Source organism: Aquarana catesbeiana, linkage group LG01, assembly GCF_042186555.1.
Source record: "Aquarana catesbeiana isolate 2022-GZ linkage group LG01, ASM4218655v1, whole genome shotgun sequence".
NCBI classification, from domain to species: Eukaryota; Metazoa; Chordata; class Amphibia; order Anura; family Ranidae; genus Aquarana; species Aquarana catesbeiana.
In genome coordinates, this window is record NC_133324.1 from 182,702,137 (window position 1) to 182,720,260 (window position 18,124).

Here is an 18,124-nt window from a genome sequence, read left to right on the forward strand (position 1 = left end):
TCCTCAGAGTTCTTTGCCATGAGGTGTTATGTTGAACTTCCAGTGACACCAGTATGAGGGAGTGAGAGTGATCACACCAAATTTAACACACCTGCTCCCCATTCACACCTGGGACCTTGTAACACTAACAAGTCGCATGAAGCCGGGGAGGGAAAATGGCTAATTGGGTCCAATTTGGTCATTTTCCCTTAGGGATTTACTTACTTTTATTGCCAGCGGTTTAGACATTAATGGCTTTGTGTTGAGTTATTTTGAGGGGACAGCAAATGTATACTGTTATACAAGCTGTACACTCACTATTTTACATTGTAACAACGTAAAATTTCTTCAGTGTTGTCGTATGAAAAGATATAATAAAATATTTTAAAAATGTGAGGGGTGTACTCACTTTTGTGGGATACTGTATATTCATAGGAGCTCAGTATAAGATTACTGCATCAAGTTGTTGCAGAAGTTGATGAATGTGATCAACAGTTAGTGATAAAAGTGGGGTGATAATCCCAGCATGTTTCGCCATTAATTTCAGCTTCTTCCGAGTACATTAATTATCACACCATTGGTAGTTGTACTTATCCAAAAGAAGGAAAATCCAAAGGACCCTTTAAATATTTAGCAAACATAAAGAGGAGCACGCACCAAGTAGATGTGGGATGGGGCATTCATGTACTGGCCGTAAGAGAGGACAAACAGATCTGTCGCCACTACCAGACTATTCTTGGGCTTCTATTGAGGAAGCCTCAGTTCCCTATACAAACACTGGATATGTTTAATTCAGGTGGAAGACAGATCCTCAACAGGTCTTGTGCTGTTGTTTGTAAACCACATCTGTGCTCAGTTTCCCTGCTGAAGGTTTCTTCTCCTGCGGCCAGCACATGAATGCCCCATCCCACATCTATTTGGTGTGTGCTCCTCTTTATGTTTGCTGAATATTTAAATATGGATCTTTTAGATTTTCCTTCTTTTGGATAAGTAGGCCTATCAATGGTGAACAGCAGCGTGATAATTAATGTACCCTGAAGAAGCCAAATTTATTATCTCCCCACCTTTATTACTAATCGTTGAGCACATTCGTCAACTAATGCAACAACTGTGCTCCTATGTATATATGTATCTCTTTGCTACGTCTATATTTTTAAACTAACAAAACGAAAGATTATGAATTTTAATATGTGTTTATGAAACTGTTATTGGCACCTTAAAAATCCCAGCTCCTGATGGGAGCATTATTTCTCGTGTCCTGCATCTTATCTTGGTGTGTGTTGTCTACTTTATGGTATGGATCACAAGGTGCAAAGGCTTCCAAATGGCAGAGTGTGACAATCCAATATATTTACAAATTTTTACATAGTTTCTTATTAAAACAATAAAAACTGGTTTTAATTGTAACTATTTTGCTAACTAATTAGGTTGCCCACTTAGTAACCTTTGTACATTCTTGGCACAGGACTTAAGCTCAACAGTTAATTTTAGAAGCACAAGCTAACTTACTGACAACTTGCACTGTTTTCTCTGCTTTTGTTCTTTATTGTTCTCCATTATTTTGTTCATAATAACAATTTATTCCAATTTTATGTAGATTGTGACACATAGAAGAACTTTTTTGTACTAAACAAGAAAAACAACACTGTAGTCATTTCAAGTTCAAAAGAAAATGTCTAATAAATTCAACACATTTTTCTTATCTACTGCCATGAATGTAGCTTCTGAAAACAGACTGTACCATACCCGGATCATTGTGAAATGGCACATGCTGTGCAGTGTTTATGAATATACCATCATGCAGCAGGCTTTTTTCTGTAAAATGAAACTGTAGTTATGTTGCTTTTAATTTCATGTAGTGCTGATGTACTTTACAAGCTTTTTACATGGCTTTGGCTGTGTGGCAGTAATTGTAATACTCGCTACATTTTTGTGCAGCTATTTGGGTGATCTTTTCATTTTCAGTGGGATATGATTTTTTTTGTTATTTTCACAGGATAAAAAGTGGATCCTCAATCATGAAGATGTGACACTTGGAGAATTACTGGGAAAAGTAAGTAAAGAGGATGGATGGAGATAAAATGCTCTCTTCCATTCAATAGAACATAAGAAAAATATATACAATATACGAAAGATATAAACTGATGCAAACTCATTCAATGTCTTTCCACTCAAGGGAATATTTGTAACAAAACAGTCATATAACCTTATTCTTGCATATTAAATGAATTGCTTGCTAGATATCCAGATTTTACTTTTTAGGGTTTGCCCACCTTTGCCCAGGGTTCAAAAAATCCACACCTATTCTCCTAATCCCCTTTCTCTGCCCAAGCTGGATAATGATTTGCCTGCCCTAGACAAGGCAGACATAGAAGGAAATGACGAGGACATTGAGGCAGTTTTGGAGGAAGATTTTTCTTCCCCGTATTTTTCTACCTCTCTACCCCTGTCACCACTTTCTTTAAAATTAACATTAGGGCAGTCAGATTTTCTCAAACCTGTTAATGATGCTAAAGCTCAGCGGGGGGTGGGGGGGGTGTATATCCCACAATTCTCCATGAGATTTTTAGGCCTCATGGTTGTACCAGTTGCCCAATTTCATTCAAGACTTTTCCAACATGACATCTTGTCAACCTGGAACACACAAGCCTTGTACTTTTATTAGTTAAAACAAGGCTTTCTCTGATTGGCTGCAGCGAAGATTGTGGCGTCATTTGACCTTCTTAGCCAAAGGAAGCCTTGTATTCATGAAAATGAAAAAAATATAAGGCTCCCTGTGAATGGTTGAGAAGCACTCAACCTCACGTGATTTTGTTCCAGCATCGAATAGAAAGGCAAAGGCCAGAACACATGCCTGTGTATTGCATGTAGCTGATGCTACAGACAGTTTATATAGCTCTTACAGCAGCTGCACCATTAGTAAAAGAAATTGTTTGAGCCAGCTTTGCCCAAACTATTTAAAGTGAAATGTAAGCTTAGAGTTTGGCTTCAAGTGCCATCAAGGTTCAGATTTTGGCCTTTGCCATCCTTTTTTAGAGGACCCTCGCATCTTTTCCCTAAAAATGAAGCCCTCCAGCAGCGTGCTGTTACTGCTGAAGGCACTTCCATCTTCACCTAGTCTTACTTTCTAAATGGCCGAGCCACGATGACGGCACTACCGCGTGGGATTCGCAGTTTACTGCACAGGTATGCCGTTGCTTCGGAGTGCATGACACGGTGAAGTCACCGGCTGCATCTAAAGTAAATCTCTTTTAAATGATGCACGTTTAGGAGAGATTTACTGTACCTATAGGTAAGCCTTATTATAGGTTTACCTATAAGTAAAAATTATACAAGGGGGTTTACTCCCACTTTAAGCCCTGTACACACGGCCCGAATGCTGGGTCTGACTATCAGCGCACTCATAGTGGGGTGGGGGGCAGGGAGGAGTCTGTACTAACATCAGATTGTTAGTACAGTGGCAACAACCTGAGCTGTCAGTTGTTTCATTCAGCCCGCTGGATTGAACGAAAAACAAAAATCTAGCAGTGTGTACCAGGCTTTAGGCTTGTAGGGTCTCGGAGCTGACTACGATTCCCTGTAAAAGAGCTTTTTTTTGTCCTCATTGGAATAAGTTTTTGTTAAGGCCTAGTTACTCTTTTGCCAAAGGTAGTTTATTCCTATCCACCTGAACCAAGGACATAATTTTGTCTCCAACCCGAAACACCCTAAAAAATCTTGTTTTTTTTTTACATTTTTGTATGTGATCCGCATTGTTTGGGTATATGCAAAGTCTAAAGTCTAAGCTTTGTTTTGACAGTCTGTTTCCCAGTTGGTTCTGCCTGAGGGTCCTCACAAGAAACTAACTTTTTCCCATTCTGCAATTTTTGGTGCATTTCTCAGGCCTCTGGCATTAAAAGAGAAGCATTTGGTTTACAAAAAAAAAAAAAGCATGGATGGATGCTGCAATAATCCGATTCTGCATCTGTCCCCCGCCGCCTCTGCACTAATAACTGAGTGATTAAACACCACCGATCGCTCTGTTCTCCCCTCTGCTCCTCCAGTGCTCAAAGTGCTGGGCTGGGGAGGGAGCTGCTGGGCTGAGCAGGCTTCTGGGTGGATCCTGGTGTAAAGTTGGGATCTTTCCCCAGCCTAAACCCGCTGAGTAACGTCAGTGGACAGCGGTCTTTAGTCTGCTGTAGGTTGAGAACAGATCACGGGAGTGCAGAACAAATTACACTCCTGTGATCTATAGGAGAAGTATAGACAAAACAGCTTTGGCCATACTTCTCAAAGGACAAAGTTCTTCCTTTTTCCATTCAAGGTCCATTCTACCAGTCAGTTCTTCCTGTTCGAATCAGCAACAAACTTTAACTGTTTGAGTTTGTAAGGCTTGCATCTGGCCCCCTGTTGACCAGTTTGCTCAATTTTACCTGGTGGTAGTTCTTGCCTCAGTGGATGCCAGTTTTGGGCATAATGTCCTGCAGGTGGCTCTTTACTTTTTTATGTTTTTGGGTTTGGGCTCGCTGATGTTGCCCACCTCCCTCACGTTCAGTGCGTTAGGCCATCTCAAATGTAATGGATATGTAGGAACCCTGTGTCCTAGGACAGTGGTTGTCAACCCTGTCCTCAACTACCCCCAACAGACCATGTTTTGGGAATTTCTCTTAGATAAAATAGCTGTTCAAAATACTAAGCCATTGACTCTGATTTAAATCGGAGTTCTGCCGAAAAAAAAAAAAAATTTAAGTCAGCAGCTACAAAAAAATGTAGCTGCTAACTTTTAATAATTGAACACTCACCTGTCCCACGGTCCAGCGATGCGGGCATACGAAGCCCTGCTCCTCTCCCCCTCCTCTTCACGGTGCTGGCATTCTTACTGTGGGCGCCTGGCTGTGGCTTCACAGCCGGGCACGCACTGAGCATGCGCGAGCCATGCTGTGTTCTGTAAATGGCCGGGCAATCTTCTGGGACCTGTGACATGTCCTGGAAGATTGCAGGGAGGGAGGGGGGAGAGTTGAATTTCCTTCTGGCGCAGCGGAGCCCAGGGAGTAAGTGGGAGCTGGATGCCTCTAAAAAAAAAAAAAAAAAGGGGTATCCGCCCCCCCCCCTCAAAAATGACATGCCAAATGTGGCATGTCAGGGGGTCACCGTCACTTAAAGCGTTAGTTCCATTTTTGGGTGGAACTCCGCTTTAAAGCACCTGTGCAAGATAAAGGGAAACCTGCAAACATGGTCTGCTGAGGGTACTTGAGGACAGGGTTGAGAACCACTGTCCTAGGATGTACATTTAAGAAATTGTCAGTCTCAAAACATTGTCACAGACACCAAGATTGTTTGCCTCTGTCCAGCACAATCCCTAGCTTCCTGGATTCCGGTTGGTAAGATGTCACTTCCTGTTACATAATTTTTGGTCCAGTTGATGGCTCTCCCTGCTTTGAAGTGCACACTACTCACTATTGACATTTTTTCCTCCCGGCTGGTCCATCCAGCCTACCAACTTTTGTTCACCTGGTGGCCCGAGGCGAGACAGGTGGTACCTCTTTTTATCAGCCTCAGGACGCTTATGGTGTGGTATATTTGTTACACCTGGATGTAAGTGCTACATGCTTTTATCTCTATGCTCAATAAAGTGGACATGGTGTTTTAGCACCTACTTCATGTTCAATATATGGATTTCTTGGGCCCTTCACAACAGTTTTGGGACCTCACATACAATGATGGATTTTCCCACAGACCACATCTCACCTGATTACCCATGCAAATTTAATTGACTTGCACCGTAGACCCGCAACCACATTTTATGGCTATCTGTTGCGATGTGTTCCACTCTTTGGTGCACAGTGGCATAGTACTGCTCTTGTGTGGTGGTTGTATCAACAGAGTGAGATTCCAGACCAGCAGCTTTACCTACTGTATATTCCACCAACTATCTTTATATTAATCCCTGCTGCACTGCATAGCAAGACTAGAAGATATTGGATGTGAGACACTGGATCTGGGATTGCTCCTTAGTAGAAAGAGGTCTTTGGTTGAAGGAAAACTGGTTACAGCTAAGCTGCTCTTAAACAATGGATGTCATGCTTGGTCATCCTGGAAGGATTCTGAGTGTCAAAAGGTGAACAAATGCACCAACACACTATAAGGCCCCTATTTCCGTTTTTTTATTGGGGGACTGGATTGGGCCAGAGGTGGGCGGATTTAAGTGGACACAACTTCGTGTGCGCCGCCTGTTCATAGAAATGTATGGATCTTCCGATCAGCCTGAAAAACTGACAGGTAGACCTGATTAGATTGCCCATGTGAAAGGGGTCTAAGGCATGTTTGCCATGGGGTGGCATGTTTGCCATGGGGTGGCATGTTTGCAGATGGGGTTATTTATCAAAGTGGTGGTATTTCTTTAAGTGGGAGCACTTCTGACTCTGCACTTCAGCAAATGCACAAAGCAAAGGAACACTAGAAAACACCTTGAAAAATACCATACAGACTACAGGTGACCTTGTTTACACCTTCCGCCCTCCCCCCCCCTTTTAAAATGCTCTGTCTACCACTCCTTCTGACCGCTGTGTCCCCTATCCTTAAACTGACTCTACTGCACACCTCTCCTCCACCCCACATCTTATATATATTGCCCTCCCTTCTGTCCTCTCCTTATTACTGCACTCATCAACTCCTGCTAATTCTAAATCCACATGCACAAAAAAAACCTCCAGGACACTGTGGCATGTCCCTTCATATAAATCACACTGCCTCATTACCTCCCTTACCCTTCTGTTTCTCCTAAAGTCTGGTGATGTATCCCCAAACCCTGGACCTCCTTCATTTAACTGTACTCAACGCACCCTACACCCTCTGACCATCTAGTGCCCATTTCTCTTCTTCCCAAGAAGACTCCCTTTCTCTTGTGCCCTTTGGAATGCCCGCTCTGTAACAAACTCACCTCTCTCCGTGATCTCTTTATCACTTACTCATTTTATCTTCCTCGCTATTACTGAAACCTGGCTTTATGAATCCGACACTGCATCTTTTGCTGCCCTATCCCCACGGTGGTCTGGACTCACTCCCCTGTAAAAGCAAAGGAGGGGGTGTTGGAATCCTTTTAGCCCCACATAGCACCTTTCAGGTACTTCACCCACCTCCCTCTGTCACTCTCCTCATTTGAGGCACACTGCATTTGTCTCTTCTCTCCAGTTTCTCTAAGGATAGCTGTGATCTACCGGCCCCCTGGACCAATATCAACCTTTCTTGATGACTTCTCTGCCTGGCTACCCTACTTTCTCTCTTCTGAAATTCCCACTATCATTCTTGGGGACTTCAACATCCCTACTAATACTAACACTCCTGCTACTTCCAAACTTCTTAGTCTAACCCCCTCCTTTGACCTGCAGCAATGGATACATTGAATATAGGAAGATCTTGCGAGCCACAGATGGGTTAATGCCTCCAAATTAAACCTCTAGTGATAATAGCTGCAAACACTAATCATGTTTCATACCTGTGCAAAATAATAATATAATCAAGTAAATGTGTCTGCGCTAAAAAAAACTATAATAAAAATAACAATCAGTGTGTAAAGAAATCAAAAATATTAATAAATATTGAGTAAAAAACAATATATCCCAATATATCTAAAACAATGGATTACAATCTGTGGTAAATTATTTAGTGATATAATCAACAAAGTGCAACGTGCACAAAAAAATGCCAAAAATCCAAGTGCAAACTCTAGTTTGAAAAGAGTGCTCACTCTTTCAATAAGGTGATTAATAAAGTTCATAAATAAAAATTGCAAAGTGCACAAATATAGTGTCCATCTCCAGTGATATCCATCATGCTCATCCAAAAAGTGTAAATATATAACATGCTCCTGTGCTCTCCAGTGACCCCCAAAAGCATTTGCGCTCACCTCAGAGCGTGTGACACAGTACCTAAACTATGTCAAATCAGGCATGGGAGCCACTCCTGGGCTCTAACAGATATGATGATGTTGTCCTCCACTTTGCTCAGTTAACAGCATTCCATTTCATAAATGAAAGAAAAGAAACTCCATAGTGTAACATTGCAAAACAAATGTTTATTCCAAATATAAACACTCCCCTCCTAGGGGTGCTCACATTGTGTGGGTGCGTGAGTGCACCATCCTAATCAAGGCTTCACTTATGAGAAAACAAATCGCTGGTATGGCGTACGGTGTGATCTACTCCTCTCGTCTGTTCCTCCGTGCTGACAGCTCCGTCCTGGCCCCTCCCCTACACGTGTTCGGCACAGGGATCACGTGCATTCATCAGGGGGATCTCCCTTCATGCCCACAGGTACAAGCATTACTTCCCTCTTTCAACCCCACTCATTTATACATGTAACCTGGTGCTGTCAGCGCATTCAGTCCTTTTGGGACAGACTGCTTACAGACATTAACTCGATTAGCAAGCTGCATGTGCCTCGTGATCCAAAACTTCTACTTTTAGGGATTGTTGATACACTTGAGACCACCCAATCCCACTCCTGAAGTGGAAAGATCCTGCTCCTCCATCAGTGCAACAGTGGCGATCCCTGGTAAATGCAGCTCTACCCTTGTAAAAAAAATTAACTTATACAGGGCGTAATTGTCCCAAAAAATTTGAAAAAATATGGGCAGCATGGGTTAAGGATATGAGCTTGAGTTTAGATTAGGTTTGGAGTCAGGCAAGGAGTGACCAGAGTCTGCTGAGAGATTAAGCTGGAAAGGAGGTGGTCTGCCCCCCCCCCCCCCCCCCCCCCCCACACACACACACACACACACACACACACACACACACACACACACACACACACACACACACACACACACACACACACACACACACACACACACACACACACTTTTACTCCTCATTAAGAATTATATATATGTTGAACCAGATTCCAGCTCAATTAATGGAACCCAAGGTGCAACTTCAGTATTCTAGACCTTGAACTGGTGGGGCCCATGGGCATGGTAACACCACTCTAGACTATATTATTAGGTTGCTTATGCTACTGTTTGTACTGTATATGTGAACTGCAGAGAATATACCACTGTTTTGTTGTTTTAATTGGTTTATTCTAAATAAATAAACTTTACTGGTAAAAAAAAAAAAAAAAAAGCCCTCACTGGACCTATCCAATCTTGCCAACCTACGCCCCATCTCCTTGCTCCCCTTTCTATCCAAACTCCTTGAATGTCTGGTCTACAATCGACTGAGTGACCACCTTGCTGATAATAGCCTTCTTGATCCTCTTCAGTCTGGATTTCGTCCTTGACACTCCACAGAAACTGCTCTCCTAAAACTAACAAACGATCTACTAATGGCCAAAACCAATGGACGCTATTTTGTACTCCTACTCCTGGACCTCTCTGCTGCCTTTGATATGGTTGACCACCCCCTCCTCAGAAAAACTCCACGCCTTTGGTCTTCATGACTAAACTGTTTGCTGGTTCTCTTCCTACTTATCCAACCACACCTTTAGCGTTGCTTACAATTCTACTTCCTCCTTTCCTCTTCCTTTCTCTGTGTGGGTCCCCCAAAGTTTTGTGCTTGGGCCTCTCCTATTTTCAATCTACACCTCCTCCCTGGGTCAGCTGATAGCCTCCCATGGCTTCCAAGGCCATCTCTATGCTGATGACACTCAAATCTATTTCTCTACCCCGCAGACTCACTCCTTCAGTCTCCTTTCATTTCACTAATTTACTATCCGATATACAAGTCTGGATGTCACACCACTTCCTCAAACTTAATCTATCTAAAACCGAACTTATCATTTTTCCTCACCCTCTTACCTCTTCCCTTGATCTTTCTGTCAAAATCGATGGCACAACTATAAGCCCTTCCCTTACATGCCAAGGTCCTAGGTGTAGTCCTTGACTCTGAACTCTCCTTTAAGCCCCACGTCCAATCACTGTCCATATTTTGCCGCCTCAACCTCTGTAGCATCTCCAAAATACGCCTCTTTCTAACCAATGACATGACAAAGCTCCTAATTCACTCGCTAGTCATCTCTCGCCTTAACTACTACAACCCTCTCTTCATTGGCTTACCTCTACGTAGTCTACCCCCCTTCAATCCATCATATGAATGCTGCTGCCAGACTCTTTCACCTTACCAACCGCACTGTGTCTGCTACTCCTCTGTCAATCCCTCCACAGGCCTCCGCTCACCCAACAAATTAAATTCAAAATCTTACTTACAAAGCCATCCACAACTCTGCCCCCAGCTACATCACTGACCTAATCTCAAAATACCAACCTAATCGTTCTCTTCACTCCTCCCGAGACCTCCTGCTCTCTAGCTCCCTCATCACTTCCTCCCATGCTCGCCTCTAGGACTTTTCCAGAGCCTTCCCAATCTGTCCGATTATCTCCTACTATTAGCTTTTAGACGATCCCTGAAGACCCTCTTCTTCAGAGAAGCCTATCCTACCCACACCTGACAAATTTATTTTCATTCTCTCCATCTGATCATCCCCCACAGCTGTTACCTTTTGTTCTACTTGATCCTCCCTTCTAGACTGTAAGCTCTAATGAGCAGGGCCCTCTGATCCCTCCTGTATTGAATTATATTGTAACTCTACTGTTTGTTCCCATGTGGTTAAGCGCTGCGCAAACTGTTGGCGCTATATAAACCCTGTATACTAATAATAATACAGAGTTCAAAAAGTTATATTCCAAGAAAAAGAAGCCAATGCATTTTTGGGGTCAGGCTGTGGCCCCCTTATCCGGGTTTAATCAATTAAAATACAAAAAATATACCTATACAAAATGTGTACTAAAAATGCATATTTTATGTATATGATATTGGGGGGGTGGGGGGGGTGGGTGGTTCTTATGAGGGGAGGACACAGCCTCACCCACCAAAATGCATTTGAGTTTGTTTCATGGATCAAGCTCTTCAGAATCTATGGCTTTGTAGAGTGGCACTTTTTTCTACCATTTGATCTTTAAACACTGCAGCTCCATTTCAGCTTTAAGGTATTGTAAAGTCTCGTTTTTTTCCTATAAAATAACAAACATGTTATACTTGCCTGCTCTGTTGCCTTGGATTTGCACAGAGCAGCCCAGATCCTCCTCTTCTCGGGTCCCTCCTCTGTGCTCCTGGCCCCTCCCTCCTGTTCACTGCCCCCACAGCAACCAGCTTGCTATGGGGGCACCCGAGCTGAGTCACAGCTCCCTATGTCTAATTCAGACCCGACCCGGGCCCTGGCCCCTCTCTCTCCTGATTGGCTTCCTGAATTTGAGAGCAGCGACAGCCAATGGCGCCGCTGCTGTGTCTCAGCCAATCAGGGAAGGAGAATCTCGGATGATTGAGACAGTCGTGGACATCTTTGGACAGAGGAGGACCTCAGGTAAGTATTAGGTGGGCTGCTGCACACAGAAGGCTTTTTATCTTAATGCATAGAATCCATTTAAAAAAAAAAAAAAAACCCTCTGCTTTACAACCCCTTTAAGCTGGCAATACAATATGCTTACAGTTTGTATCAAATCAGGCAGACTCTTTCACTACATGGTTTATGGTTACATAGTTAGTAAGGTTGAATAAAGACACCAGTTCAACCTGAGTGAGTGTGGGTGCGTGTCCACAGTTGTCCCTATCCCTGCACATTGCATCTCATCAAGATGCTCCTCTATTATATATATTATTTTATTTAAGGTACCCATATGGCTCCGTCAATTTATGCAGCGCTCCACACACACATTGCACACTCACATCGGTCTCCACCCCCAAGGAGTCCACAATCCAAGGTCCCCAACTCACATTCATATACTAGGGCCAATTTTGGACAGGAGCCAATTAACCTACCAGCATGTCTTTGGAGTGTGGGAGGAAACCAGAGTACCCAGAGGAAACCCACGCAGGCGCAGGGAGAACATGCAAACTCCAGGCAGGTAGTGTCGTGGTTGGGATTCGAACCAGCGACCTTTTTTACTGCTAGGCGAGAGTGCTACCCACTACACCACTGTGCCGCCCAAATGGAGTATGGCTAACTGATAACTGCACAGTAAAGCAGCGCTGATGCTGATTCTCTGTTTAACCACTTACGGACCACCCGCCGTCGTCGTACGTCGGTACTTTGAAGAGGATTATTGTTGTTATGGCAGCAACTAGCTGCCATAACTCCGGCATCTTCTTCAGCAGGCGGTCAGCTTCAAGATAAAAGTGGTCTCTGTGGCGGATTCGCTGCGAGATCACTCTTATTTGCGGTGGAAGAGGGCCCCGCCTCGCTCCGGTGCCCTTCACCGCTTACCGGAGCCTTCAGTAGTGGCAGTGGCGATCGGATCCTCTCCCTAGCCTGACATTGAGACGAGTGTGGGGAAGATGGCCCACCCATCTCCATATCATTGCAGGGCAGAAGCGATATCAAAAGTCACTTCCGCCCATAGCTCTTAAAGGGCCCTTTTTTTAATTTTTTTATTATTACATTTTAGTGTAAATTTGAGATCTAAAGGTCTTTTTGACCCCAGATCTCATATTTAAGAGGTCCTTATGCTTTTTTTCTATTACAAGGGACGTTTACATTTCTTGCAATAGGAATAAAAGTGACACAATTTTTTTTTAAGAACAGTGTAAAAATAAAAAATAAAAGGTAAAATAAATAATAAAAAGTCTTTTTTTTTTTTTTTTTAAACGTGCTCCGTCCTGCCGAGCTTGCATGCAGAAGTGAACACATACGTGATTAGCGCTTGCATATGAAAACGGTGTTCAAACCACGCATGTGAGGTATCGCCGAGATTGGTAGAGCGAGAGCAATAATTCTAGCCCTAGACCTCCTGTGTAACTCAAAACATGCAACCTGTAGAATTTTTTAAACGTCGCCTATGGAGATTTTTAAGGGTGAAAGTTTGTCGCCATTCCACAAGCAGGCGCAATTTTGAAGCGTGACATGTTGGCTATCAATTTACTCAGCGTAACATTATCTTTCACAATATAAAAAAAAAATGGGCTAACTTTACTGTTGTCTCATTTTTTAATTAAAAAAAAGTGTAGTTTTTAAAAAAAAAGTGCGCTTGTAAGACCACTGCGCAAATACAGTGTGACAGAAAGTATTGCAACGACATTTCATTCTCTAGGGCATTCGAAAATTATATATATATATATCTATAGATAGATAGATTTATCTATAGATATACAGTATATATATCTATAGATATATAATGTTTGGGGGTTAGAAGTAATTTTCTAACAGAAAAAAATTTTTTCACTTGTAAACAACAAATATCAGAAAGAGGCTTGGTCCTTAAGTGGTTAATGAGCAAGGGGAAATTTTAGAAATAGCGGCACGGTAAGCTGCTGGAAATATCAAAAAAACTCTGTAATTCTGTAAATGCCCTGGTAATGTTTATTCTTTAACCTCTATGGATAGGCAATCAAGAAGAATGTATTTAAAGAGTCCAGTATGTGATCTTGACTAATATCACCAATTTTAATTTGCTATAGGGCAATTTTGGTGAAGTTTACAAAGGAACCCTAAAAGATAAAACACCAGTTGCTGTGAAAACGTGTAAGGAAGATCTTCCTCAGGAGCTAAAAATAAAATTCTTATCTGAAGCCAGGTGAGTTCAGTTTAATCTATAGTAAACAAAAAAACAAAAAAAGGCCTTTGACATGCTTGCAATGTACAGTCATACACTGTGTTTTAATCAATATTAAGCAGCACTCTGGCTAGTGACTATAAGCATCTCCTGTCTGTCTTTCAGTAGCGAACGTAATACTGAATTAACACTGTTGTTTGTTGCATGTGTTATAGACGAATATTAATTATGCTTAATGTACATCTAAAGGCAAAACTTTTTTTGGCATTATGCAGATGGATTAGAACACCTGTCAGCTGTTATTGCTGTCTGTGCTCCTGTTACGGATATCTACAATCTCTATTTGTCCTGTTTACCGTTCTCTTTAGAGTTAAAAGTAAATGAAAATCCAGAATTTTGGGTTGTCCCCAGAAAAGTAATGGAGGGTAAATCTTCCAATGGGGATACTAGTTCTGGTGACCTGGTGGTCCCCAAGGGATTTCCTTAATTTGCAAGGATTTCCTTTCACTTCCTGTTTTGGCTATGGGACAGGAAGTGAAGGTAAATCTCCCCAATGGTACACAGATGGCAAAATTTAACTGACGGGGTTGAGACCCATTCGTACTCTATCCAAAATGAAAAAAAAAAAAAATTTTCCTTTTAGTTTTATTTTCACTACAAAGCAGGAACCTATCTCAGTCGTTTAACCTGAAAAATTCACCTCACTTGGATGTAGCAATGAACAGCAGCTAACACAATCAAATGTGTGTGTTTGTGTATGTATATATATATGTGTGTGTGTGTGTGTATATATATATATATATATACGTTTTTTAATACCTTTCATGTTTAATTCGGTCTGTGCAAGCAATAAATAACACCTGCTTAAAATCCTCTGTGCTTGAAAGTAATGTAATTTGCATTTTAGTCTTCGTTCACATGTGTGGCTAGGGGGCGATCAAACCAGGCAGTTGAGGTATAATCTGCATTATACCTAAAACTTTTGGAGCCAAAATGGATTTCTGTGTAGACAGGGAACAAATTATTTGTTTGGCAGCAGTAGAAAAGGATCTGTAGCTGGGACAGATTAAAGGCTATCTCCATCTTTAGCAACATGTTTGGCTTGCTTTTAGGGTTTAACATGTTGCTAGGCACTCCAACCCCTTACACCTTGAACATCCCCCCTTTCTCCAAGGGGGTTTCTCTCCCCAGCAGACGCTGTGATTTTTAAACTCATGTTTGGGACTCTGCCTGTACAAGTTCATCATCTATTCACTGAGATGAATAAATAAAAAAAATAAAAGCACATTGTTACCTGTCACTATGGTGACACTGAACTACTCTGATGCAATAAAAGAACAGTTGAAAAAAGTTACTAAATCATTAATTTTTTTTTTTTTAGATACTGTCACCAGTAAGCATTCCTGGCCACGGCCACACCAGTCATATGACGCTGTACTGCTGTGGTGACAGTATGTAAAAAAAAAAAAAAAAAAAAAAACGAATTGCGAAAAAAGCCCAAAATTGTATTTATATAAATTTTCCAAAAATATTTACAAAACATTACAACTTCAAAAAACTCACTATCTACCAACAAACACACTGTCTACTTTCCAGAAAAGTATAAAGAAAGAGGAAAATTGGGACTTTAAATGAAACCTCGGGGAAAAAGGGGCCTCCATCCTTAAAATTGGCAATGAAGAGGAGGGGACATAATGAAAAGGGGACACATAAGGAACCGGATGTAAAATCAAAAACATTTTTTTAATTTTACATCAGGTTCCTTTTATGTGCCTCATTTAAAGTCCCAACCTCCCTCTTCATTACTTTCCAAAAAAGGTTATTTTGGGGGATATTTGTACTGTCCTGGCATTTTAGGGCCCCAGGAAATTATAGGCCATCAGCACATTATCCAGTTTGTATACTCTATAACTTTCACACAGACTAAATAATTGAGTCAGTGATACTTTTTTTATTTGCACTAACATATAGTTTTTCAGGACATGCTTTTGGTGTATATCCCCTTCTTCAAGGTCCCAGCAGTACTGATTCACAAAAGTTTTAGCAGAATGTTTAAAAAACAAAATCTCTGAGGGAAAGGGAAAAAAAAAGTAATAAAAACAAACACACACACACAAACAAATGTACATGGCAGTGGTAATACAACTTGCATAGTTATTGAGATAAGACAGAGGGAATGCTATAAACTGGAGGGGGTGTGTGTTGTAAAACTGTAGGTTAATTGGTAAGGAAATCCCTATCTAAATTTAGGCTGTTATTTTTTGTGTCGGAATTTCAGAACTATCCAGGAAAGGAACCCCTCTGTGACTGTCACGACCCCCCCCCCCCCCCAAAAAAAAAAAAAAAAAGTCTATAGCTCTCTCTCTATATCACTAACTATGCTAGTTTTAGTACCATTGCCATGTACATTTGTTTGTGTGATTTTCTTTTCTTTTTTTTCCTTTCCCTCAGCGATTCTGTTTTTTTTAACATTCTGCTAAAACTTTTGTGAATCGATACTGCTGGGACCTTGAAGAAGGAGACATACCCCGAAAGCTTGTCCTGAAAAATTGTATGTTAGTGCAAATAAAAAAAAGTATCTCAGACAGTACTCCATTGTCTCTGTCGCAAGTGCACTAATATGGCTACAACCACCTCAAACAAAGACAAAATAAAACACACCGGTTTAGGTCATTTTTACCAAAGAAATGTAGCAGAGTACATTTTAGGCGACAACAATTGACAAAAGATCATTTGTTTGCAAAGTGTTTATAATAGAAACTTAGAAAATACTGTGTTTTTTATGGAGTTTTACATTTAAATGGCATAGTGTCCCCACACAGTAAAAACACCTGTCCCACATATGTCCCAGTGTGATCATCTGCGCACATCTGTCCATGATCACACAAACCAATTATTATACACTTATCAGGATTTTTTTTTTTTTACCAAAGACATGTAGCAGAATTCCTTTTTTGCCTAAATTCATGACAGTTTGATTTTATTGGATTTCTTTTAAAACAGAAAGTAGAAAATATTTTTAAACTTTTTGTTCTTTTTTTTTTGCTTATATCACAGAAAAAAAAAAAAAAATGGTGAATAAATACCACCAAAAGAAAGCTTTGTGTGAACAAAATAATAAAACTAATTGTCATTTAAAGTGCGAGAGTACAGAAAGCTGAAAATTGGTCTGGAAAGGAAGGGGGTGAAAGGGCCCAGTATTCAAGTGGTTAATCACCAGTGAGTTCTGAAAATAAAAAAAAGCTTTTCTTAGTTTCTGTTACAAAATTTTGTAAATGAGTAATTTTTCTTTTTCACTGATGTGCGCTGATGAGGCTGCACTGGGGGACACTGATGAGGAGGCACTAATATGCAGCACTAATGGGCACTGGGAGGTGGCACTGATACCCAAGACGCCCCCCCCCCCCCCCAAAATCAGTTGAGCCGCTTATTGGCTCTCCTCTACTCACGCCCTGTCAGCAGTGAATAGAGGAATGCCAATAACCGACACTTCCTTTTTACACTGTGATCAGCTGAGATTGGACACAGCGGATCACGTGGTAAAGAGCCTAAATCCTAGACTCTTTACTGTGATCGGAGAAGCTGTGTGTCTGGGTGACACACCGCACCACTGTGCTGCACACCCCCGGGGCACGCACAGTGGCTTGTTCTGAAAGATGTCATATGACGTCCTGTCAGGACAATGGGTCCCCTGCCAGGCCATCATTCTGCTATAGGCTGGGCAGGAGGGTGTTAAATACCACCAAAATAAATCTCTATTTGTGCTGTAAATTGCATTTGTGTACAGTGTTGCATGACCAAGAAGTTTCTAGGTAAAACAGCACAGTGCTGAACAGCAAATAATGTCCTGGATGAAGAGGCCAAAACCCTCCAGAGGTCAAGTGGTTACTTTTTTTGATCTATAGAATTATGGAGCTGTAAATTCCCACAGCCAGTTAATATTTATGTAGATATCACACTGTCAGGAGGGACTGTATATGTGACAATTGCTTCCTATTTTTCTTGCCACCTGATTTTTACACAGTTTCAAATTTGAATGTGAAATGAGGTTCCCAGCCTGAGTACTCGGGTACCCCCAACAGGCCCTGTCTTGGTAATTTACCATTGATCGTGATTTAAAGCACCTATGAAAGGTAAAGAAAATCCTGAAAATTTGCACTATTGGGGAGTACCTAATGACTGAGTTTGGGAACCACTGCTTTAGTCAGTCAAAGGCCAGAATTTCTTGTATGATAGGCCCTATTTTACACCTTCACACCTTTGGCTATATGCACAATCTCCATATTTTAGGGCTGTGTTCACCACTCTACCAATAGATGAGACTGAACAAGCAAATTCATCCTTAAGTTTCCAGACTTTGCCGCATCCTGTTGAGAAGTGGAGCATGCTGTGTTGTTGGGTACTATCATTATAAAACACTTTTTCTTTGTTCTGCTATATTTACACAGGATACTGAAGCAATATGACCATGTCAATATTGTGAAACTCATTGGAGTATGTACACAGCGACAACCAATATATATTGTCATGGAACTTGTGCCAGGTAAGTTACATTAAGGTGCATTTAAATGTCTTAAAACTTACCCTCTTTGCTTTTTTGATCTGTTAAATATACCATTGAAA

The 18,124-nt window shown here is 41.4% G+C and overlaps 1 protein-coding gene across 11 annotated transcripts in view; it reads left to right on the forward strand.

Annotated features, from left to right (window-relative positions):
- The window catches only part of FER (FER tyrosine kinase), a 460,890-nt gene that overhangs the window by 276,731 nt on the left and 166,035 nt on the right, over positions 1–18,124 (forward strand). For all 11 annotated transcript variants that reach the window (XM_073624598.1, XM_073624589.1, XM_073624593.1 and 8 more), the window contains 3 exons: positions 1,976–2,032; positions 13,407–13,522; positions 17,950–18,044. In XM_073624598.1, coding sequence (XP_073480699.1) covers positions 1,976–2,032; positions 13,407–13,522; positions 17,950–18,044 — 268 coding nt within the window. The remainder of the gene's footprint in view (positions 1–1,975; positions 2,033–13,406; positions 13,523–17,949; positions 18,045–18,124) is intronic.